The sequence below is a fragment of the Phyllobates terribilis genome, unplaced genomic scaffold (assembly GCF_046119375.1).
Source record: "Phyllobates terribilis strain yellow unplaced genomic scaffold, ASM4611937v1 Scaffold_9__5_contigs__length_417890890, whole genome shotgun sequence".
Taxonomy (NCBI): domain Eukaryota; kingdom Metazoa; phylum Chordata; class Amphibia; order Anura; family Dendrobatidae; genus Phyllobates; species Phyllobates terribilis.
This window is the reverse complement of record NW_027362769.1, coordinates 140,619,256-140,645,387: the sequence shown is the minus strand read 5'-3', so window position 1 is coordinate 140,645,387 and position 26,132 is coordinate 140,619,256. Positions and strand designations below refer to the sequence as shown.

Here is a 26,132-nt window from a genome sequence, read left to right as displayed (position 1 = left end):
ACTGCTAACAGACCCACGGTGATCAGCAATTGCATGAATGTAAATTGTTCCGCAACTATTCAACTTTCCTGCAGTGCCTCCACAGGGGAAATAATGCATTACACATGCATAGATCTTCAGCATGAAAGACAATCCTTGCAGCATTTTTATGATCTGGTTTATTAAGTGAGGATCATATACATTCTTAAATGAGGATTCCCTTAGGAACAATTTATGGAATTCTAAAAAAACTCATTCAACTCTTGTATAGTATTCTGGGTTAAAAGGATATGGACACCATTGCAGGAATTTTAACTTCTGGCCATGTAATTTGGGATATAAATCATTTTTGCAATTGAGCTTCAATAAAATATTTACACCGTCCAGCTTCTATAGCCTCTGCATTGACTGTCCACTGCTGGCCGCAGAATGAATTAGGCATTCAGCTCATTCTGAGAGGAGCGTTTGTCACTTAGTATCCGTCTTTGACTAAACCCCTCTGTGCAGATTTAGAACATCAAAGTTGGGGAATGTGCACAAGACATCTTTTAGATGCCAATGCACCTGCATCGTTCTTGGTATAAGAAGATACTTCAGGAAAACACCGGCGGTGTTTTACCCAAATCATCTTTTCTAATGTCTTTTGCCATGAGCGTCTTTTTTTTTTTTCCCCCCATTTTATATATAAGCCCGAAGAACGGACAAGTCACTTCATTGAACCACTTCACGTCTTTCGAAGACTGAAGCGATTAAAAGAAGTGAGAAAACATAGAACATATGCACAGCAAATGGTTTTGACATCTTTTACTTTTTTTTTTTTTTTTTTTTTTTTTAATGCAAACTCCAGACGGAATCCACCTGAAAAAAAAAAAAACATGGTGTGCACATACTCTTGAAATTGAAATATTGTGTGGTCATAAATCAGCTGCAGAAAAAAGCAAAAAAAGGTAAGTTACGAACTCTTCCATTGGAACAAGCTGGAGGATTCTAAGTTAACTCATTTTTCAGCCAAAAATGTTTAAGAAAAAAGAAAAAAAAAAAAAGTCTATAAAACCAAAATATAGCAACTTTATTTAATTGCAAAAATATTTTTTAGCCCACAATTCATGCAGTTAAGTAAAAAAAAAACCCTTAAGATGGCCAGATCGTGTAAGCCTATTTTTCTTCATGTACATTTGATTTACTTTCCCATACATCTTATAAATTGGATGGAGGATCGGCGCGCGGCTCAATGAATAACATTTTCTTAGGAAATTTTCCTATCTTTGAAATATGGAAAATACTTGTAATTTCCCAGCACCTTGTGTACTTAATGTTCCGCTCTCTCTTAAGCCACGCGCTGATCCTCCATGTACCGATTTTCTAAAAATAAATATTTTTCACGACTGTAAATAAATGAGAACAACACTCTTTCTTTTGGATCTTTTTTATTCAAAAGTTTTCAAAAGAAACAAAAAAAAAAACAGAAAAAAAAGCTAACAATCTAATCAAATTTACAGTTCAAAAATTTTATTTTGGCGTTTAACAATAACTACAGAGTTGTCTTGAACCGGACAAATAAGTTACCACTGGCAAGTTTGTGGCACTAGTTAAACAAAAATAAAAAATTAACTCTCTTGATCATATAGATATCTCTATGAAAATCTTTTTCAATCTGTACAAAAGGTCTTTCTTCATAAATTAATTTTTTATAATTTAATGGCTGTCTACTATGTGATGTTTAACTGATTTTTATTTTTTATTTTTTTTTATGTACAGAGGTTATGTTTTTTTTCTATGTTCCAAATCTTACCCAGACACAAAGTATGGCACCTTGTTCAGACACCTGCAGCACTATTTAATTCTTCGTAATAGATCTGTATGATGGGACTACTTATACTATTGCAATCAAATTTTCCTGAACAGAAAAAAAAAAAATAAAAAAAATCCAAAAACAAATCTAAAAAGAAGATTTTATAGATGGAAAACTGCTGCACGTCTGAACGTTTAATTCTTTACTGCTTAAGGTGTCGATTTAGCACTGGGTAAAAGAAAACCCACACCTAAAAGCAGAAAAGGTGTTTTGTTAAAGCAATTTCAAAAACGGAGCTTTGAACCAATTAGACCACAACTTTTTTTTTTTTTCAAATTTAATTCCTCTGCAAAAAAAATAAAATTAAGAAAAAAAAACATAATACACTTCCTTATGAATATGTATTTTTTTTTTTTTAAACTAAAAACTAAACTCAGAGCAGCAATTACTTTTGAAACTATGAAATGTCTCAACTGGCTAAAATAAAAATACATGCAGTTTAACTACTAAACAAAAAAAATAAATTGTAAAACATAAAAAAAAAAAAACCTGTCCTTAAAACTGCTTAGCCCTAGCTCCAGCTAGGAGGATTTGGTCAGAGGAAACAGGCAGTGCCAGCAACCTGTCCCAATAAAAAAAAGGAAATAAAGTTTTGAGGTAGATAACTGATCACACTGCTGACCAGGCAAGTACACAGTTTTGGAAGACAACATAATTTTTTTTTTCCTTTACATATGCTATTAGAATAAAACCATAAAAGCCATAATATAAAGCAGTGATCGACCTAATGTGTTGCTAAAAATGGTGTGTATAATAAATGTACATACATATACATATAATATATACATATACATACACACAAATTTATATTTATATATTGTTAGTATATAACAAAAAATGCAGTATTTGGCCAATCGGAAAAATTTCATAGTTTCAAAACTTTTTATTTTTTTTATTTTAATCTTTACAATTAATACTTGTAGTGATGACGTGAAGTGTGGCACTGCTTGGATCCAAGTCTTCCTTCATGCTTTTTTTTTTTTTTGTTATATTGTGTCCATACATCTACTAAAACTATTAAAAAAAATGCAAATGTACAAAAAAAGGCACATTCTCCTAACAGCAAACTGGTCCGGCAAAAAATAAAAAGTACAGAAAAATTTCATGCTGAGAATAATCTGGAAGATTGGTTACTGGCTCTTTGTTCTTTGGTAAAGTTACCTTTAAAAGTGCCAAGTCTCTTTTTTTTTTATTATTATTTTTTTTATTTCACCTAATAGAGAGCTAGTACCCAATGCACTGACAACTCCACTTATAACTCAGCTTCTTTTTTTTTTAACTTTTAAAGTCCTTTAGCTTTTTGCCACTATGCTGTAACAGCACTTTGTTTGCTTGGTTTGAGCACAATCAACTATCTAAAGCACTATCATTAAATTGTAAAAAAAAAAAAAAAAAAAGAGCAAAAAAAGGAAAACAAAAAAAAAAAAAAATTTTTTTTTTTTTTTTTTTCAAAACACATTCACTGACAAAATTCCCTATCCCATTTTCCTATATTCTACTGACACTAAAACATCAAGTTATCCAAAAAAAAGAAAAATAAAATGAAGCTAAATTTTTTTTACATTGCATCTTACAGCAGATTTCCTAAAATCGCTTAGACTACCAGAGCAAATTATTGGCATAAGGCCTAACAAACAACTGATTTTTAGTAAAACATCCCAGTCAGAAAAATGTGTTTCACACAAAACATCATCCCTCCTCCCCACCCACCCACCCACAGCTTTTTTCACTACCATACATGTTACATAAAAAAAAAAGGAAAAAAAAAAACCCTAAAAAACATCTACACATTAAAAAGCCAAATTTTCAGCAATTTTATTGACTACCTTTTAAAAGCCCTATGCTGCTGTTTTACAAGGCATAATTTGACCAGTTTACTTGGTCAAAAGCAATCTACACTTTTTTTTTTTACTTTTTTAAATTTTTTTTTAATTTTTTTTTTCTAATAATTACAAGGAAGAAAAAAAAAAAAAAAAAAAAAAGCTACAGCATTAAAAGTTTTAAGGCAAATTGGAATTCATTGAAAAAAGATAAGACACTTCACGCTATGAGAAAAAATTACAAGGAGTCAGAACGGACAGCAACTGCAACACTGCACTACAGCAACACTCACACTGCAAGCACAGAGGCATCACAAAAGACGCCTTTTTTTTTTTTTTTTTTTTATTATTATTATTATTGTAACCAATTAAAAATTTGGAGAAACCAGGAATATTTAATTTTGCAATGACCTGTTTCGCTGGTTTCTTGCCAGTAAAATTGTTAACCTTTAAAAAGAAATAAAGAAAAAAAAAATCACAAAACAAAAAAAAGGAAAAAAGAAAAAATATTCTTAAAAAGTTATAAACAGAAGATTCTCATCAAAATTAAAAAAAAATGAAAAATAAAATAAAAATAACACAAATTTCTGTCATGCACATGTATTCAAAGAAATGGCCACCTGTGCATTTCCAGAGAAACTCAGAGTCTGTCTCTTTTTGTGTTATGTTACTTGATAAAAAATCTCATAATAAAATAAACCTGTTCAGGGGAACAGCCACTAGATGAATTGAAGGGTTTTTTTTTTTTTATGCACCTCATAGAACTTATAGCAAAAATAGTTCGAGTTGATTTCATTATAAATAACAATTTTTTTTTCCAAGAACCTGTGCAAAACTGTCAATTCATAAAGCTTGATTGTTCAGAAAAATCCGTGATTGTTTCAGCATCTGAACCTCATTTTCCCCCAATCAAGGTCATCATTCTGTCTGAAACAGAGAAAAGAGAAAATTTGCTTTGCATCAGTTTGGATCATCAACAAATCTTACAGTTCATATCAGGAAATAAATGCATTATTTAAAAGAGAATCTGCTGCCCCTCCCCCCTGCACAGGTTTTTGCTACCCCATCCAAGAGCAAAACGATGTAGGGACAGAGACCCTGATTAAATTGATGTATCACTTTAGTGGGTGCTGTGGTTTTGATTAAAAGTGGTTTTGTCTGCTGCAGATCTAGCAGTTCTGAATACTTAAAAGGGGTATTCCCATCTCTAAGATCCTATCCCAATATGTAGTAGGTGTAATAATAATAAAAACATTAGCAAATTCCTCCAATTAGAAATTTAGTATAGTTCTTCTGATTAGCTATGTCGTATACCTCATGTGCAGGGCATTGCATTCGCTTGGGTATCCATGCTTACGACCACTCATATAGTGACATAGCGAATCAAAAGAACTATACTACATTTATACATCACTTACCCCATGTGCAGGGCATTGCAGCAGCTTAGATATGTATGATTACGACCACTAACAACTAACTGTCACTATATGAGTGGTCATAACCATGCATATCTAAGCTACTGCAATGCCCTGCACATGGGGTAATCAACCAAACTAATCAGAAAAACTATGCTACATTTCTAATTGGAGGTATTTGCTAATATTATTATTACTACTACACCTACTACATATTGGGATAGGATCTTAGAGATGGGAATTCCCCATTAACCCTCTATAAACCCACCCACACCACTGATTGTGCATAGGCAGAAAGCTGCCAATCAGTGGTGGAGGCGTGGTTGGACTACCTAGCTGCAGGTTTACTAGTCCTATAATGATACTCCTCTTCTGATAAAAGTGATTTTACTGCACTGAGAACCCATTAACTGATACATCACTGGAATCACGGTCTCTGCCCCTATATTCTGCTGCTCTCAGATTAGGAAGCAAAGACCTGGTGAAAGAGTTCCTTTAAGGCTAAAACCTATATTATGGAGGCCATTTTTACAAGGCAGTAAGTTGCTTACATTTTAGGATCTGTAGTATGGTTGCAGAATAAAGCCCCCCCCCCCACAGGTCTACTTAACCAGAACTAGATCACATTATGGATTATGGTCATATAAAACCGATCTAAACAGAGGCCAAGAAGTGAAGTGACAACAGAAGTAATGTGACAACAGAACTAAAAATCCAAGTTTGTTAAAAGGGTTCATGGCTATTTTTTATTTTCAGTTGGGAAAAAAAAATTAGACAAAGATTTTAAGACCACATGGCTGTAATATTGATAATTTCAGGGGGCAGCAACAGGCCCTCAGTGGCTTTAAAGAGAATTATTTAGAGCACGAAAGGATTCTATTTTCATCAGACTAGATAAGAGAAGGTATTGCAACCATAAGAAAAGATATAAAATACAAACCATGTAAAACTGGCCTAACACTGAGCACTGATGTAAAGATATGGTCAGGATCCAACGTTTTTAACTTTTTAAGTTAAAAAGTTACTGATACAATTGTTCAAAATATGGCTCAAGTTTATTCCTTTTTGGGGCGACTGAGTATATCACTACTGACTACTAAAATGATCATAGTTAAGCCTGCATTCACATGTTCATATTTTTATGCAGTTTTTTTTACAGCCAAAATTGGATTTAAAAAAAAAAAGCCTAGTTTCTTCTTTACAGGTGTCTTTAGTTTATGATTCTTTCTTGGTTTTGACTTCAAAAACTACATAAAAAAACCCTCATAGAAACGCAATCAATCTGAATATCAGTCGGACTATTAAAGGTGTATTCCCATCTCCAAGATCCTATTCCAATATGTATTAGGTGTAATAATAATAATATTAGCAAATACCTCCAATTAGAAATGTAGTATAGTATTTTTGGTTCGCTATGTCTCTTACCTCATGTGCAGGCATCGCAGGACCTTAGGTATCCATGGTTACGTCCACTGATAAAGTGACAGTTAGCTAGCTGCTAGCGGTCGTAACCATGGATACCTAAGGTCCTGTATTGCCTGCACATGAGGAAAGAGACATAGCAAATCAGAAAACTATACTACATTTCCAATTGGAGATATTTGCTAATATTATTATTATTACACCTACTACATATTGGGATAGGATCTTGGAGATGGGAATACCCCTTTAAGGATCATCATTAAGTTTATTCCATTTATTGACCTATGATAACCTTTTAAGAGTGGGCTCCCCCCCCACAGTATACCAGGGGGCCGGCGCGGGCTCTCCCACAGTATACAGGGGGCCGGCGCAGGCTCTCCCACAGTATACAGGGGGGACCAAGCAGGCTCTCCCACAGTATACAAGGGGGACCGCGCAGGCTCTCCCACAGTATACAGGGGGACCGTGCAGGCTCTCCCACAGTATACCAGGGGGACCGAACAGGCTCTCCCACAGTATACCAGGGGGACCGAACAGGCTCTCCCACAGTATACCAGGGGGACCGAACAGGCTCTCCCACAGTATACCAGGGGGACCGAGCAGGCTCTCCCACAGTATACCAGGGGGACCGAGCAGGCTCTCCCACAGGGGGACCGAGCAGGCTCTCCCACAGGGGGACCGAGCAGGCTCTCCCACAGGGGGACCGAGCAGGCTCTCCCACAGTATACCAGGGGGACCGAGCAGGCTCTCCCACAGTATACCAGGGGGACCGAGCAGGCTCTCCCACAGTATACCAGGGGGACCGAGCAGGCTCTCCCACAGTATACCAGGGGGACCGAGCAGGCTCTCCCACAGTATACCAGGGGGACCGAGCAGGCTCTCCCACAGTATACCAGGGGGACCGAGCAGGCTCTCCCACAGTATACCAGGGGGACCGAGCAGGCTCTCCCACAGTATACCAGGGGGACCGAGCAGGCTCTCCCACAGTATACCAGGGGGACCGAGCAGGCTCTCCCACAGTATACCAGGGGGACCGAGCAGGCTCTCCCACAGTATACCAGGGGGACCGAGCAGGCTCTCCCACAGTATACCAGGGGGACCGAGCAGGCTCTCCCACAGTATACCAGGGGGACCGAGCAGGCTCTCCCACAGTATACCAGGGGGACCGAGCAGGCTCTCCCACAGTATACCAGGGGGACCGAGCAGGCTCTCCCACAGTATACCAGGGTGACCGAGCAGGCTCTCCCACAGTATACCAGGGGGACCGAGCAGGCTCTCCCACAGTATACCAGGGGACCGAGCAGGCTCTCCCACAGTATACCACGGGGACCGAGCAGGCTCTCCCACAGTATACCACGGGGACCGCGCAGGCTCTCCCACAGTATATAGGGGGATTGTGGGGGCTCACTGTGTACAGCAGGGCTATGTGGGAGCGCATACTGTATATAGGGAACTGTGTGCAGGCTCATACAGTATATAGGGGGTGTCCGGGTACGTAATTCTGTCAATATTAATATACAATTAAGTGATATTATAATTATTATAAGTTAAATTTATTTCAGTCGATTGGTTCGGCCCTCCACAACATTGCCTAGTTTGCATGTAGTTTTATATTTAATCCATAAAGCTCCTTTACACGAGGCACGATAACTGTGTATATATTTGTTTTTATCCTTTCCTATTTAATATATAATTATCTCCAATTAACGTAATTATGAATAATTATATAAAGAAAATAGAGAAGTAAAAATTAACACCCAATTCGGAACTCAATTTACATGTCATTCTGATTTTTGCAGCGAGTGAAGACCTGAAAAAAAAAAAAAAAACGAAGTACTTTATAAGCTAAAATGTAATATTGTTAAAGGGACTGAATCCTTAAAAAAAAACAAAAAAAAAAAAACAACTCTGCAGCTCAGTTATCAGCTTTGCTGTATAGACTTGAACATGTCAGCAGAGGAATTTCACAAAAGCTCAATGTTTCTGCTGGTGGCTTATATAATGCAGGATAGAAGTGAGTGCTGCACATAACGAGATCCCTCAACAATCCCCAGTCTCTGGGGGCTTTTAGGTCATCTTTTCCTGGTGATAAAAATGCCCCCGTTCTGCTGATCAGTGCAGGTCTCACCAATCTATAAGTTAGCACCTATCCTGTGGATAGGCAATTACTTCACTCCATTGGACAACCCCTTTAAATCGAATTAGACGGTTTAAATTTAAATATTAGACTTTCCCTTTAAAAGGCGGGTGATGCTATGATTTTAGTACGGTGGTATATTGCAGCGGTGCTGACGAGCAGCTGGATATGCTGAGGTCACTTACTGGAAATGTTTTTTTGCAGCTCCTCCTGATAAATGGATTACCGCACATCTGAGAACAAACAGACGACCGCGGCTCCGGCTCACATTATCCAGAGTGATACAGCTATTTACAGAACGGCCGTGTTGAGTGTCTGTGTACAGATGGTTGCCATTGTGACAAAAGCAGCACGAGGATGGACGGCAGCAATCAACGTCCAAGCTATCACAGCAATGCTGCTCACATAAGCCGTGGCTGAACTCGCCTGAACTCCCCTCCCTACAAATTTTTTTTTTTTTTTACTAATAGTTACTACACTATACAACAATATCAGCGCAGAAGCCCTCTTAAAAAGGGTGTAGGATAACCTACATAGAGTATTTTCCACCTCACGGCGCAGTCAGACGGCCCTATAACACGGACGACGATCGCATCGCAGTGCTCAGACTGGCCACCAGCTCTCCTGACCTGAGCATGAAAGCATTTATTTCTGTGCAGCGGTCACGCCTGGATATTGTGCATACCCCCCTAAGTAGACTCTTCAGATTAAAAAAAAACAAAACAAAAAAACACTACAAAAAAAGGTCACTTTAAGCGATTAATTGAATACCTGCTCCAATACTAATTCTGGAAAAACATTTTACTTTTCCTGTGCCTCTCCCATCCAAAGTTATGACTCTTGGTAATGAATGCTCAAAATGCAAATTTTCACTTCAACCAACTGAGCGTATAGCACAACAGAACTGTGTGGGCATTTGCTTTTTCTCCTCTATGACACAGGCCTATCAAAATGTAGCTGTCCAAGAGGAAAAACAAACAAACATACATTTTGATTGGCCAGTGTCATAGAGGGGGAAAAAAGCAAATGCCCACACAGTTCTGTGGTAAACACTCAGTTGGTTTTAAGAAAAAAGTGCACATTGGGCGGCCTTAATTACCGGGGACATTACTTTGGAATAGAAGGATACACAAAAGAAAAGTTGTTCCAGAATGAGTGGAGAAGCAACAATTGGAGGAGGTTTCCCTTAAGTTTGTATGCGGCATCACTTCCCGATTGGTGAGCTCTGACAGCTCGAACCTCAAAATGAAGGGGCCACAAATCTACTTACTAACATACAGTAAGGAAACACTGACTGTAACACCACATTGATGTCATATTGAGCTCTAGAAACTCCCCCCACAACGGATACTCGTGACGTAAAATAGTTCACAACTTTCATAGAAAGGTAGCGTTTGAAGGGACCTCCAGGGTCATCGTGTCCAACCCCCTGCACAATGCAGGATTCACTAAACCATCTCAGACAGATGTCTGTCCAGCCTCTGTTTGAAGACGTCCATTGAAAGAGAGAGAACTCACCACTTCTCATGGCAGCCTGTTCCACTCATTGATCATCCTCACTGCCAAAAAGATTTTTCTTATATCTAATCTGTATCTTCTCCCTTTCACTTTCATCCAATTGCTTCTCGTGTTTCCATGTGCAAATGAGAATAAAGCTGATCCCTCTACACTGTGACAGCCCTTCAGATATTTGTAGACAGCTATTAAGTCTCCTCTTTGTTTTCCTTATTAGAAATCACCTGAAATTTCCTCATTAAATTAACTATTAATATTCAACATTCAAAACTGAAAAGTCTTCCCAAACCTTAGAGTTACTTGTTTTGTTGATAGGTGTACTGAGAATGATCACTAGAGGTCTCTACCGTCACCGGCTGTTGACCACTGGGTTCCTGTAAAAAGTAAGACTAGATTAGTGCAGGTTTATGAATGTTCCACGGAGAAACATGCGCCATACACAGCATCTCATCTGCCTTTGTTATGCAAATAGAAGCACTCTATTGCTCCCTGTTTTCAGCCCTTCCAAGCAGGGAAGATCATGTAATATTCTTCCATAGAAATAAAGATAGGAAGTCTTGAAATTCCCTCAATCCCGTGCTTTGAAGAAACCAGGGATAGGAATTACAGCAGCAGAGCAAGAATATGTTGCCCTCGTAGGAGGCAGTGACTTCTTGACTTTTGCCATTAAGTTGTAAAGGTACATACAAAATAAAAAAATGCCATTAATCTAACTTCTCAATATTTACATATTTTATTACTGTATTTCATATTGGATTTATGATCAGGGGGAATTTTAAAAGTCCAACCCCCATTCTTTCTAGAAATGACCCCCTCTAACTCAAAATGAGTGGAAACGCCTCTTGCATTAAGCATGCTCTTATTAAAGCTTGATTCATGGGACAATCACTGATGTTATAAATGCCTCGCATGCAAATCCTCTTTACTGGAGAAAAGCTGTGATGGATTCCATTTAATCAGATGCATACTGACCTCGACAGAAACTGCAGCTGTCTGGACGTGTGTGTACTGTGGGATGTACGCTCCTTGCATAGCTGTTGTTGCAGGCATATACTGGGAAGGGGAAATGGAAAAATTATTATTATTTTTTTTTTACAAAAACAGCACAAAACAAATTTTTGACCTGGCAAAAAAGGAATAAATAAGTAATGTCGGTGACCCATAAAACATTTTAATTTAAAAAGTTGTTATATTATATATAATTTATTTATTTATGTTTTTTCTCAATCCATAAAGACTCATAGTACAAATGACGGTAATGCGGCAATATTCAAGCTCATGCAGATGTCCATGGATCTCTAGGTCTCCCGGCTCGAGCCGGAGCAGCCAGTCCATGCATTGCAGTCCGTGATCAAACAGCGCTCCATGGATATCTGCATGAGCTCTTATGGTGGCTCCATATTCTAAAACTATGCAAAACCCAAACAGGGGCCATAGTAATAAGATTAGTTGAATACAAGAGTGTTATTAATATATTTAATAAGCTTATTAATATAGAACCCATATTATATTAAACTTATTACTATAACTCCAGTTTAAGTTTTTTTCACCTAGTACCAAAAAACCCTTCAATAGCAAAGTCCGTGCACTGACCCAGTGGTACACTGCTGTGTGACTAAAACCATTTGTGATCAAGGAGGCACAGAGACATTATAATTAACCCGAATAGTTTTACCTTGACAAATAAACCGGAGTAACACTCTGGGTGTTGTGCCAATCACCCTAATAGTGTCCTGTCTGTATGATTGTGTCACCAGCTAAGGGTTTGGTATAACAATTATATATGAGTCATAACCCACACGGGGAAGATCTATTATCCGCATAGGTGTGGTATTTTGCCGATGAACCGCTCCTTGATTGTGTCACTCAGAAAAATCTTTTCACTACCGATATTCTAGACTATGGGGCAGGTGGGGGAGATGTCTAAACGAGCCTGCGGATACAGATAAGAGAGATCCGGCATGCTGAACTGCGGCAACCGATCCTTTGGCTCCGGAAAGGAGCTGCTGCCAGACTGCTCTTGAAGAACACAAGAATGCTTGGCCAACTGAGCACTCTTGAGGATTGGGTAGTTGGGCGAAAGCTGTTGGGTGATAGATGACTGTAGGCAAGACTAAATGTTTAAGGAGGGGGTTAAGACCCTCAGTTGGGACTTTCATCCATAATTTGGGCACATGCACTTGCCCATAATCAGTTTGTGAAGGTCGGCTTCACACTTCCGACATTCACGGTCTGAGTATGTACTGGTCACAGGTATCCTGAGCCAAACCCACACGGAACCACCAACTTAAGTAGATACAGTATGTATTACATCTTTAATGCATAATAGGCTGGTTGTCAAATGCAAAAGGAGCTGCCAGCAGCAGATCTTGATAATTTGCCCAAGTGCATTCAGAGGCAGAACATTCCTCAAACAACTATTATAGCCCCTCTGATAGCAGCCATGGCTAATTGAAGTGATTTCTGCATCTGGCACCCATGCTTGATATTGAATAAATCCAGATATTTTATTTTGAAAATTGTTCCAATTTTCTCATCATTTCTTTATCATTAACATCTCTATCCAAATTGTAATTTCCATAATTCAACGACTTTTGTCCCAATTTCAATGCCGAGGTGTGTTATACCACTATGATTACAGAAGTGAAATGATTGCAGCAACAGAAGAGCGTGTTGAACTTGTAGGAGGCAGTGACTTCCTTCTCTTCTGCCACATACTGCCCATATTTAGTAAATATACATTTTATAATGTAAGTGCATAATATTATAAAGTTAGTTAATATTATAATAGTTATCAAACTATTCACTCATTTTAGTACGTTAATTTGTAAATGACTCCTGTTTGTAGGCGTCACCATTTGGAAAAATGTCTATTTTATTGGTCCTATGGCTACTATACGATGCTCCTGAGCATAAAATATTGGCATAGACATAGTGACCTACCAGCCGTTATATCAATATTAAAAACTTATGCAAGCAGATATAATAATTATTAATAAAAATAAAAAAAGCACATAAAAATCTCCTATTAGGAGACGTTCCCGTAATAACCAGAGAACAACAGGTTCCCTTCTCTTCCCATCGCCAAGATGATATTGAAATGAACATGCAGGGATAACGCAACAGCTGAATAAATGATAAGCCTCAGATGGAGCTTAGAGAGCAGGTCTAATTTTGGAAGTTACAAGGAATTCAATCAGCCTCTCATTATCTGCTTCTCTCTCTGAATGTGCATTAAAAAGTCATAAAACACACAGGCACGGTACAGCGTCTGCTCTGATCATTTCCGAGCCGACTGTTATTTTGGAAAGAGTGAGCTCATGGATCTTTTTGCCACATAAATCCCATCTCTCCAAAACTTAAAATATGCATCAGATCCAGCCCGGCTCAGAAACAGGCCGTCTGCATCAAGTGAATTATTACATGAAGAGCTGGAAGCCAGACACATGTAGCTGAGCTTGTTCTCTGCAGCCAGGATGGGCATATGTAAAAAAAAAAATAAAAAAAATAAAAAATTTGGGTCGCTCTGTAAATTTTAAGAAAAAAAAAACTTACGGTTCCACTGCTGCTTAACGACAGGTGACTCATCTGCTGGGTCAGAGGACTGATCATGGATGCCGGCTGTAGTGACATGGTATGGTCCATGGAGGGAGTTAACACGGCCCCCTTAACAAGAAAAAAACAAGGAATGAAGTTGGAAAAAGATAATAAATTCTAAATCTGCATCCAATTCCGTACAGTGATCAGGTAAAAAGGACTGGTCACTACTTTTGACATCAAAATGTTAGCAAACATATTTATTCTCCAAGAAATAAAGTCAGGAGAGGTAACGGGTAGAACTCGACAGAATAAACATAACCCTGGTCCAGTGGTCAGGTCAGTAGTCTAGTCAGTGGCTACCAGACCAAAGCCCAGCGAACCTCCTAACGCCTCGATAACTCTTCTGCCCTGTGAACCTCCTAACGCCTCGATGCTTCTTCTGCCCCACAAACCTCCCAAAGCCTTGATGCTTCCTCTGCCCCGCGAACCTCCCAACGCCTTGATGCCTCCTCTGCCCCGCAAACCTCCTAACGCCTTGAGGCCTCCTCTGCCCCGCGAACCCCCCAACGCCTTGATGCCTCCTCGGCCCCGCGAACCTCCTAACGCCTTGATGCCTCCTCGGCCCCGCCAACCTCCTAACGCCTTGATGCCTCCTCGGCCCCGCCAACCTCCTAACGCCTTGATGCCTCCTCGGCCCCGCGAACCTCCCAACGCCTTGATGCCGTTTTTGCCCTGTGAACATTCTAACGCCTTGATGCCTCTTCTGCCCCGTGAACGTTCTAACGCCTTGACGCTTCTGTCCTGGGAACCCCCCCCCCCCCCCAACGCACTGATGCTTCTGTCTAACGAACCTCCCAATGCCTTGATGGTTCTGCCCCGCGAACCCATCAAATCTTTGATGCCTCTTCTGTCCCACGAACCTAACGCCTTGATGCCTCTTCTGATAAATAAGCCACTGCAATGTAGTGAAATCGCAGGGTCTACTACTATTAAGAAGAGGTACAGAGGATGTTGCCAGTAGGAGGTTCACAGCACTCTGGTCTGGTGGCCACCATCAGGATTCTGCAAATCTTTTCTGCTCAACTCCAGTAACAGGTCGTCTTTATGATGTATGTGGAACAGAAGAAAACAATAGAAGACATTTTTAAATAACCTATATAGCATAGGTCATCTAATTTGCAGTGATCCAGAGCAGAGAACAAAGGGTTAAAAGCTCAAAGCTTGTGTTCACATTTAGATATTTGTTTTACAATCTCAAACGCTATACAAATACTTTGATTTGCATGGGTCTTCCATAAATCTTGAGATGCAAAATACTTATAGCCGAGTGAAAGAAAAAAAAACAAAAAAAAACATCTGAAGTGTGTTAGTTACTACTAGAATCTATTGGCACTCCACTGACAGCTTAGCTAAAGTGTTGTACTGACGTCTGGGAGAAATACTTATCAACTTCGCTGTAGTACTTATTAATGGAAAGTCTACGTTTCTGACTGCATGCTGCATCCACTAGGGGGAGCTACTTGAAAATATAATTACAGTTAGTGTTAAAAGAGGACCTGTCACCACTCAAGACCCCTCTCGCTCTCCTTTAGTAAATACTTGTATTCCTCAGCCGTCATCATTTCTTGGGCTCTGCTTTAGTAACTGTTGTCCTTTTCCTCAGTTATTCCACCTCGACATTAAATGGAACCGGTCACCTGATTCATGCTGTGAAAACCACGAGCAGCATGAATCAGTCTGGCTGCATAATGTAACTCCAGTATATTTTCCTTTGAAACGCTCCGGTGTTTCAGAAAACCTCTAGTTAGAAGATGCGGTTTGGAACGATTGTCAGAGACGAGATTAACCTAGTTCCGCCTCGGTCCAGCTTCATCTAGTGCTGCTCTAGGTGATTGACAGCTCTCTCCCATAGCGAGAAAAATATACCAGGGTGCAATCGTGCCAAACTGCGAGCAGCATGAATCAGCTGACAATGTCTCTTTAATAAATTAACAACTAGCAGTCACTATTCCCTTTGTTAAAAAACGTTTGTCCCTGCACATTCTAGCACTGTCAGCCCTGGTTGGACAGTGCTACAATTTGCAAGAACACACCCCTTTGACAAAGTATCATGTCCTCTTGTTTATCTATGCATTTTTTCTTTAGGAGTAATAAAGGAACAGCACAAGGCAGAGTTTTGAGAAAATCTGCTGTAAAACTTATTTTGTTGGTAATAAAAGAATTTACTAGAACGGACACGTCAAGAAAAAAGGATGGTCCTTTTTAAAGGGGTTGTGCACTAGTGGCCAAACCCTTATTAATGGCCCCATGGTGCTGCATGGTACAAAGTCGGAGTTCTCGGCGGGCTATAAGTTTCACTTGACCACTGCAGCCAATCAGCAGTCACCGATCGGCTGCAGCCTTCACAATTCCACCTGGTAGTTATATTTATCTGAATGAGGTTAGCTTCCTCTGGTGATGGCTACATGTAACTGCCATGAAAGGAGTCTCCTGGCATGCCAAAATGGATTTAGGTACTTAGTTTAGAATGGTAACAAGGGTGGGTCCAGAGCCCATTTACCAGAACGTCCTAGGGACTCCAGAGCCAAGAAGGGTACATACTTTTTTATGCCATCCACGCTGCTTTCTTTTGGGAATGGTTCATTTTTCTGCCCAGTAAGTAAATAATCTGCCCTACTACCCTTTCCCCGAGAACATTGCTAGCCCCCCTCAAAAGTTTCATCTTTTAAAGAAGATTCTTTGTTTTTCTAGTAGGGATTTTTGCCCAGGGAGATGTCTGACCTTTCTTGAGGCTCAATCTGTTTAATCAATCTCTTCATTGTAGGCGAGTGACTATGGAGTGTTTGCTTTTCATTAGGCGAGCGGAGTCACCCGATATATTTAGGAATACCTCTCAGATGACATCACTGGACGCACTTGTCGCAGCCTGCATTAAAGGGTCTAGCAGCGAATATTGCCGCTCCGATCATTAAAAGGTGACTTCTCAGAATTGCCATAATGTACATTTCCTAATACAGCACAAGAAATGCTTTCATCACCCATCAGAAATTCATATTAATTCGCCACAGAGATGCAAACCAAATACTGTCATGCAAACTGGTAACACCAGCAAGAAAACCATATAAAAAAAAAAGCACACAACGTGTATAAATATTTGGTTTCCGTACTGGCGGGGTCATATAAAATAATGATTGGAGAATATGGACTTGTTCCTGAAGATTTTTTTTTTTTTCTTCTAAAAGGAAATTGTCGAAAGCCTTGTTTGTGGTCAGTGATGCAAGCTAAAAGATGTTTAGAATGACAGGAACTTCCAGTCTTCCTTTTTTTTGGGTGGTGGGAAGGTGGGGGCAATTTTTTTTTAATTTTAAATAAAAAAAATGATTAGCAAAAAGCAGAACTTGAAAATTGCAATTTCATATTTGAACAGAAGTTAAAGAGGAATTCTACCGAAAATAATCCTCTGAGAGGTTATCGAGACATTAGAAGTCAACGAAAACTTTTCACAACTTTTTGTGCATTAAGTAGATTTCTGACAGGTGCCAATGTAGTTCTGGAAGCTCCGGTCCATCTAGATATCTGTGGTGTGTCCATGTTACCTGTTCACGTGTCTGAGAGATTATTTAAAGTGGAATTCTTCTTTAAAGCAGATTAGCCTGGGCTAAAACTAGTAGTAGACTAATGGTGCCTTTAAATGACCAAGAAACTCACTAATTAGGAAGCTTTATACTCAAGATTAAGTTGATAATTACTGAATTACTCATTCTGACATCCAGTTTTTTGGGGGGGGTTTTGCATATGAGAAAAAGCATTTTTCAGTGTTGGGTCAGATCATCAATTTTTGGTCGGGTCTACCTTTAAAAGATGGCACCCGTGTGCAGCCCATTTTTTTCACAAACCCCTTGATGTAAATGGGTGACTGATCCATAAATTGGAACAGCCCCAGGGACTATAATGGGTATGTTTTCAGGAAAAAAAACACACAAAAAGAAGATGTTTGAATGAGGCCTAATTAAGTATGACAATCAGAAATGGTAACTACTACAGATTTGGCTCTTACCCAACCAGATTCACGGCTGCCGAACCTATTACAGTAACTAAGGTAGCATCAGAACGACCATCTCACGTGTGCTGGTGTATGACGCCGTTGTTGACAGAGGGTTCCAAGCGCTGTACTCTGCTTTTTTCGGCAATTCCTTAGACCAGGGATGTCAAACTCAAACACCGAGGGCCAAAATTAAAAACTTGGACAAAGTCGCAGGCCAACCAGTATACAGGATAATGGGCCCCACATAGTCCTCCATACAGAATAATGGGCCCCACATAGTCCTCCATACAGAATAATGGGCCCCACATAGTCCTCCATACAGAATAATGGCTACCACATAGTCCTCCATACAGAATAATGGCTCCCACATAGTCCACCATACAGAATAATGGGCTCCACATGTCCTCCATACAGAATAATGGGCCCCACAGTCTTCCATACAGTATAAAGGGTTCCACATAGTCCTCCATACAGAATAATGGGCTCCACAGTCCTCCATACAGAATAATGGGCTCCCACATAGTCCTCCATACAGAATAATGGGCCCCACATAGTCCTCCATACAGAATAATGGCTCCTCCATAGTCCTCCATACAGAATAATGGGCCCCACATAGTCCTCCATACAGAATAATGGGCCCCACATAGTCCTCCATACAGAATAATGGGCCCCACATAGTCCTCCATACAGAATAATGGGCCCCACATAGTCCTCCATACAGAATAATGGGCCCCACATAGTCCTCCATACAGAATAATGGGCCCCACATAGTCCTCCATACAGAATAATGGGCCCCACATAGTCCTCCATACAGAATAATGGGCCCCACATAGTCCTCCATACAGAATAATGGGCCCCACATAGTCCTCCATACAGAATAATGGCTACCACATAGTCCTCCATACAGAATAATGGCTCCCACATAGTCCTCCATACAGAATAATGGGCTCCACATGTCCTCCATAAAGAATAATGGGCCCCACAGTCTTCCATACAGTATAAAGGGTTCCACATAGTCCTCCATACAGAATAATGGGCTCCACAGTCCTCCATACAGAATAATGGGCTCCCACATAGTCCTCCATACAGAATAATGGGCCCCACATAGTCCTCCATACAGAATAATGGCTCCTACATAGTCCTCCATACAGAATAATGGGCCCCACATAGTCCTCCATACAGAATAATGGGCCCCACATAGTCCTCCATACAGAATAATGGGCCCCACATAGTCCTCCATACAGAATAATGGGCCCCACATAGTCCTCCATACAGAATAATGGGCCCCACATAGTCCTCCATACAGAATAATGGGCCCCACATAGTCCTCCATACAGAATAATGGCTACCACATAGTCCTCCATACAGAATAATGGCTCCTACATAGTCCTCCATACAGAATAATGGGCCCCACATAGTCCTCCATACAGAATAATGGGCCCCACATAGTCCTCCATACAGAATAATGGGCCCCACATAGTCCTCCATACAGAATAATGGGCCCCACATAGTCCTCCATACAGAATAATGGGCCCCACATAGTCCTCCATACAGAATAATGGGCCCCACATAGTCCTCCATACAGAATAATGGGCCCCACATAGTCCTCCATACAGAATAATGGCTACCACATAGTCCTCCATACAGAATAATGGGCCCCACATAGTCCTCCATACAGAATAATGGGCTCCACATGTCCTCCATACAGAATAATGGGCCCCACAGTCTTCCATACAGTATAAAGGGTTCCACATAGTCCTCCATACAGAATAATGGGCTCCACAGTCCTCCATACAGAATAATGGGCTCCCACATAGTCCTCCATACAGAATAATGGGCCCCACATAGTCCTCCATACAGAATAATGGGCCCCACATAGTCCTCCATACAGAATAATGGGCCCCACATAGTCCTCCATACAGAATAATGGGCCCCACATAGTCCTCCATACAGAATAATGGCCCCACGTAGTCCTCCATACAGAATAATGGTCCCACATAGTCCTCCATATAGTATAATGGCCCCATATAGTCCTCCGTACAGAATAATGGGCCCACAGTCCTTCATACAGAATAATGGGCCCCACATAGTCCTCCATACAGAATAATGGGCCCACAGTCCTTCATACAGAATAATGGGCCCCACATAGTCCTCCATACAGAATAATGGGCCCACAGTCCTTCATACAGAAAAATGGGCCCCACATAGTCTTGCATACAGAATAATGGGCCCCACATAGTCCTCCATACAGAATAATGGGCCCACAGTCCTTCATACAGAATAATGGGCCCCACATAGTCTTGCATACAGAATACATATATTTCCCTTGAAGCCACCAGAGAATTGGATCATACGAAATGACCGCCCACCATGTAATATTGGCTAGAAAAGGGGCCACGCCGAATTCTCCTTCTACAATGTCCATATGCCCCAGTACAGTGTATGGCAGGGCTCGTCTATCTGACAACACATTTAACAGTTGATATTAACAATGCACCTTGTGCTCTATATGCGCCTCGTGTCCTTTTCTTTCCAGTGAACCCCCCATTGTTGGAGCTGAAGACGTTCACTTTAATACTCTGCCAGTTTAGTAAGAATCGGAGATCGTTTAGCTCTGGTGAGCGAGCAGAACAGATGTGAAAAATGAATGGTCCTCGGGCTAAATGAATAAATACGGGGATGGTGTTTACTCAGAGAGGTGTGTGCACTGCGCCTTACAAAAGAGAGTGCCTGAATAAATTACAGGTTCTGGAAAGCTTAAACAATCGCCTAATTTACAGTACGCTCCGTGGCCAGCGCCCGTCACATGCAGAACTTATGTGTAGAGTCAACTCCATTGTTTCCCTTCTTAGGATTTCGAACGTTGTAGGATGCATGCTGGGAGTTATCCGTCACCTGCGTCTGCCCATCGTGAGAACCTGTCACAAGGGATCCGGCCGCCAGTTTATCCCCTCATTACATACTCCAAACATATCGACTAAGGGACTTGCTCCATTACCACCAGATAGCAAAAAAAACAACAACTCCCAAAACTAGGCTTATGATAAGTCATCAATATCAGATGGTCGGGGGTCTGCCTGGTACCGTGCCAGCCACGAGTACTTCTTTTAAGGAACCGGAAAGCTATGTACACTGTAGTGCTTATATTCAAGTATTGCAGTTCAGCTCCCATGCACTTTAATAGTAGATGAGCAACAGTACCCCAGAATGGCCACTACACTGTGTTCTGGCTCCATACACTGTCTAATTCTTAAGGATGCGGCACCAGGTAACAGCTGATCAGTGAGGGTCTAGCAATATCTAAGGGTCTGTCAATATTTAAGCCATGGAAAAACATGGTAATACTATGTTAAAAAACATTTTTTTTGTGTTTTTTTTTTTCTTCTTCCCCAGAAACAGGGTCACCCTTGCTCAGACCCATTTTGCAGTAAATCAAGAATAGGGCACTGAATTCAGATGAGTCAGTACAATTACTTGTATGGAAGCATCAGTTTATAGGAATTAACTACATGCTTAGGTCAGCATCATTTACAGGGTCTATTACAAAGGAAGCCAGATTAATTGTACAACAAATATAAAGGAACATATCAGAGATAGATAGATAGATAGATAGATAGATAGATCGATCTATCTAACTTTATGAAGTCCACACTTTTTCCTTATTAATGGAGTGCTGCCTCTTTTTATCTTGAAATATCTGACGGATTATGGGATTGTTGGTCCAGGAGGCTTGCACCGTAAATTTTTTGCATGTTGTGATGCTTCATTTTTCTCTAGGTAGATAGATGTACCGTATTTCTTTCTCTTTACATATCTTATTCGTTGCTTATTTTTGTTGGAACACTAATCTGGCTTCCTTTACAATATACTCTGTAAATAATGCTGACATAAGAATACAGCTGATAACTCCATGCAAATGAGTGTAATAATCTGTGTGAGATAGAAAGATTTTTTTTTTCTTTTTCTATATCTCACACAACTGATGAAAGGTATTCAGAAAAAAGTGTGACCTTTCCCAATCCCTATAATTAAAATTCTCTTTTTTTTCCTCTCTCCAATAAGGGTCCAACATTCTGTGCTGATCAATTGAAATCTTTCTATACTAGTAACATAAAATTCTGGGTGCATTTTGTCACCACTAGAGGGAGCTCCACGAAGACAGATATAATATTAAATGCTATGAATGATGGTGGCTGCAGACAGGCAGAATTTCCCATTGTTGTGTAAACTAAAACATGGAGCTTTGAAACAGAACTCCGAACCCTATAAAGATATTAAATTGATAAAAACAGAAGCTTGAACCCATTTACACAAGTATGTTAATGTAGTTATTTTCTGTAACATCGTTACAGAGATTAGAAGAACTTACAGCATGCTGCATGATATATGGCTGTGGCTGCATCCAAGAGGGACTTGGCACCTAGAAAAAAAACAAAAAAGAAGAGCGCTGTTGTTATCAGTCTGTACACAGTCACCATTAGGATAGGAGACTTTTTCTCATCTCCATCCCAACCAAAACATGTTCATTTCAGCATCACAATATTATGGTCAAAATTATATACCAGACTATTACAGCTAAAAATTAAGAAAATACCTATTTTTATGAATTTACAACTTTATTTTTTTCTATCATTTCTTTACACTTCTAGTAGCTCCTATCACAAATGAAGACACATATGGGTTTCCCGTTAGCTGAGATATTGTGAACTTTGCAATTTTGCCTTTGCCTGTGTACATAAATTTCCAGTATGATGATAGAATTAGTCACTGAAGCCGACTTCTAGGGAATCATGACTGACAAGTAAAATAAAAAAAAATATGTCTTGACTGCGGACAATGTATTTCTAAGGTTCTCAATTACTATACTTCTGTGTTTGAACACATAATGGACACATTATGGCTTTTGTGTTAGTCGTTTATATGTACAGCTCTTACCTTTTCATCTAAACTGTAGCAGAAGGTTTCTTTAGGAACCTTTAAAAATATATTCCATAATATAAGGGGTTTAAACAAAAAACAAAAAAAAACACAAAAACAGGCATAATCTGTGTGCAAAACATAACCAAATGCTGGTTTGTCTTACAGTCATTTTCGAGTTAAAGGATAGACACATAATGTGTAATGTGTCGCAGATACAACACAGATCTGAGCATCCATTCCAGAGAGGTTGATCATTCGCCTTCCATGGGGCCCTTCGTAAGAGGGGCCCAGCCTTCCCTTGTGGCAGACTATGTGTATGGGGGGCTTAACTACACTTTTAGACAAGCCAAGAGGTAGGAAAGTCAGCTCAAGAGGACTAGAGAGGGCGTGAAAGGGACAGCAAACATTGGGCTATCCTGTTTGAGGTGGCAAAGCCAACTCCATAATGAGAGGACCATTCTGATCTCTGCTCTTTTTAGTTTTTTCTTTTTTTATTACCAGTGATATACATAAATGTGCAACAAGTATGCAGCATGTGAACAGAGCCTAAGGAACCAATAGTCTTAATAGGACTTTAGCACATTCCAGTAAAAATATAAAGATTTTCCAGTTGTAAAATATTCACAGCGTTTGCATAAAAAAAAGGCAACTTTCAGAATTCTACATAAAAAAAAAATGGGAAAGGACATCGGTGGACAAGATTCCAGGGAGCGCACATAGTATCCTTGAACTCACTGCTAAAAGTTCAGTAAAAATATAAAGATTCGACAGCTGTAGAACATTCACAACATTCAGAATTCTACATAAATAACGGGATAGAACACTGGTTGACAAGCTTTCCAGGGAGCGCACACACCGTCCCTGCACTCACGGCTAAATCTGACAGTGTCCTATAGGGCAAGGGTGATCCTGATAATTCGACAGTGCCGAGTGGTGTCTTGCTTTTTTATTTATTTATTTTTTCGTTTTTATTTCTTTGTTACACCTTCACTAACTGAGAAATGAAAAATCAGGCCAACAGGAGTAACAAATATTTAATGTTCAAACCCTGGTGTCCCGGTGTTTATGTACGCCGCCACTATATGTTATTTCAGCTCTGCCATCTGTTTTGGAGATTATATAGTGTCAGAGTGCTGTAGAATTACAAAATGTTCTGTTTACCGTGTCTAGACAGAGCGCAAAGATGGTAAAAACATACAGAAAAAAAACCCATAAAATGCAAAGCGCTTCTAACATCTGTATCCTTGCTATAATACCGGTCACACGAAAAAGAGAAAATGAAACAAAGTTCTGTAGAACACGCACTTTAAAAATAAAAAGGGGACCAGTTGTTAAATGTTGTGTTTCCGTATGTATCAGTAAAGCATGGTCGCCATTTATTTTCATCAGCAAGTCCAGGCTAGCTACATCAGCTTCAAGAGGACTCGTATTAAAACATGGCTGTTTTAAAAAAATGCATTTCTCATTAGGTTAATTATTTTGTGCTGTGCCATTGACAACTAGGTGTTACCATCAACTCTTGTCAAAGGGGTGTGTCTATATATTCTGAATTTGTCAGCAGTGATTGGACAATGCCACACCATGTAGGGACACACCTCACACCCAGTTTTCAATCTGTTCAAAAAGTTGAAAGGTACGACTTAAACGCCTATATAAGAAATAAAAAAAGCTCCATAATGGTCATTTCATGGGCAACAGATTTATTTACGGAATCCGACATGTCAGGAAAAAAAGTGATAGGTCACCTTAAAGGGAACCAAACGGTCACCAGGTTTTTCCCATATAAAGTAGGGCCAGCACCTGTGTGCCTCATGTACAGCATTCTAGAATGATATATATATATGTGCCCAGTGCTCTCTGCATAACACAAAATAGCGTATATTATACTCCCTTATGGGGAGATCCAGTCTGATGGGCGTTTCTAGTCTTGATCCGGTGCCTCCTCTCTTCTTGCGATCACTGTCCTCCTTGCTTCATGTGAATAACACATCCTACGTTATCCACAGTGTTCTCCGTCGTGCAACTGCGCATGCATGCTTCTCCTTACTCTGCCGAGGGCAGAGCAAAATATGCTAATGCACATGTCCGGGGAAACAGCAAAGAGCCCCGGCGCATGCGCACTAAAATACTTTGCTCCGCCTTTGACAAGAGAAGTGCGCCTAAACAGGAGCGCTATGGAGGCCACTGTGTGGATTATGTAGAAAATGTCATTCACACGAAGGAAAAAGGAGGACAGCATCGCAAGAAGAGCGGAGACACCCGATCAAGACCAGCGATGCCCATTGGACCAGACCATATGCGAGTATAATATAAGCTATTTTTGTGTTATGCAGGGCTCATTGGGGACATATATAGGTGAGGGCATAGAGGTGATGGCCCTACTTTATATGGGAAAAACCTGGTGACAGGTTCCCCTTAAAAGGGAACCTGTCACCAGAAAAATAAATGCTATTAACCTGCAGATAGGAGGTTAATCTGAAAGCTACCGTAATAAAGTTCTTAAACTGCCCGACGCCTGCACTTACCCGAACGCTGTAAGCAGAAAATGAACTTAATTCCTCCCCCTCCCCCCCCGTTCAGTCACCACTCATTGTATACAGAGCGGCAGCTGTAACCGCGCCCGTCCCTGACTGACATTCGCTCTGCGTTAGGGCCAGCTGTTAAAAAGTAATAGGCAGGTACCAGCCAACTACCTGCCTGTTCTACGCGGCGTCGGCTCAGAGCAGTCGCCGACCACTAAATCCAGCGATTCCGTTGCTTCACATCAACAGAACAATTCTTCTTCCGGGCTGCTCTGTCGATGGGGTGTGACTGCCGACGTCATGCTGATTGACAGCTTGTTCTCCGCAGTTAGGCAGTGGGGAGCCAGCTGTCAAGCAGCATAATATTGGCAGTTGTCCTCCATCAACAGAGCAGAGTGGACATCAGCAGAAGCCAATGAATCGCCGACAGGAGTGGTCTGTGATAGCGATGTGCCGGCAAAGATCGGCTTCGGGCACAACATACAGGCAGGTAGCAGCTGCCTGCTTTTTAGTTCTTAAGCTCATAATAAAAATAAAATAGTCCAGTGATGCCGTGAGACCCTCATCTATCAGACTCCATTAGTATAGCGCCATGTGAATTCACCTTAAAGAGACACTCCAGACAGAAGTGTCTCGTCTAGTCTATAGCAATGTCTGAATTGTTGTCATCACAGCGTCATTTTCAAAGTGAAGTTTTGCACTCTCATATATAGACTAGTTGACCAAATAGCCCCCTTCATCAGTGTACATAGCAGGTACCGTACAGAGGAGAAACACTACAACCATTCTCTAGCGCAGGCCACAGGCAAACTCCCAGTTTTCGAAAGGAATGAATCTGGCTGAACTCTTGCCCACATCACAGCTCAAAAATACACATTACTGGTGGTCTGTGGCCAATCCTGGGATCCACATTTTAATTTGATTTGCATATACCCAAAATACCATGGAAGTTTTTAATTTAACTT

The 26,132-nt window shown here is 40.3% G+C and overlaps 1 protein-coding gene across 6 annotated transcripts in view; it reads right to left on the bottom strand.

Annotated features, from left to right (window-relative positions):
* Positions 1-4,379: 4,379 nt before the first annotated feature.
* RBMS1 (RNA binding motif single stranded interacting protein 1) overlaps positions 4,380-26,132 on the bottom strand; it is a 383,160-nt gene continuing 361,407 nt past the window's right edge. For 5 of the 6 annotated variants that reach the window (XM_073647067.1, XM_073647069.1, XM_073647072.1 and 2 more), the window contains exons 10-14: positions 22,095-22,145; positions 13,696-13,806; positions 11,113-11,193; positions 10,430-10,514; positions 4,380-4,578 (exon numbers count right to left, since the gene is read on the bottom strand). In XM_073647067.1, the coding sequence (XP_073503168.1) occupies positions 10,437-10,514; positions 11,113-11,193; positions 13,696-13,806; positions 22,095-22,145 (321 nt within the window). In that variant the 3' untranslated portion in view covers positions 4,380-4,578; positions 10,430-10,436. The remainder of the gene's footprint in view (positions 4,579-10,429; positions 10,515-11,112; positions 11,194-13,695; positions 13,807-22,094; positions 22,146-26,132) is intronic. The other variant, XM_073647068.1, reaches the window with a different exon arrangement.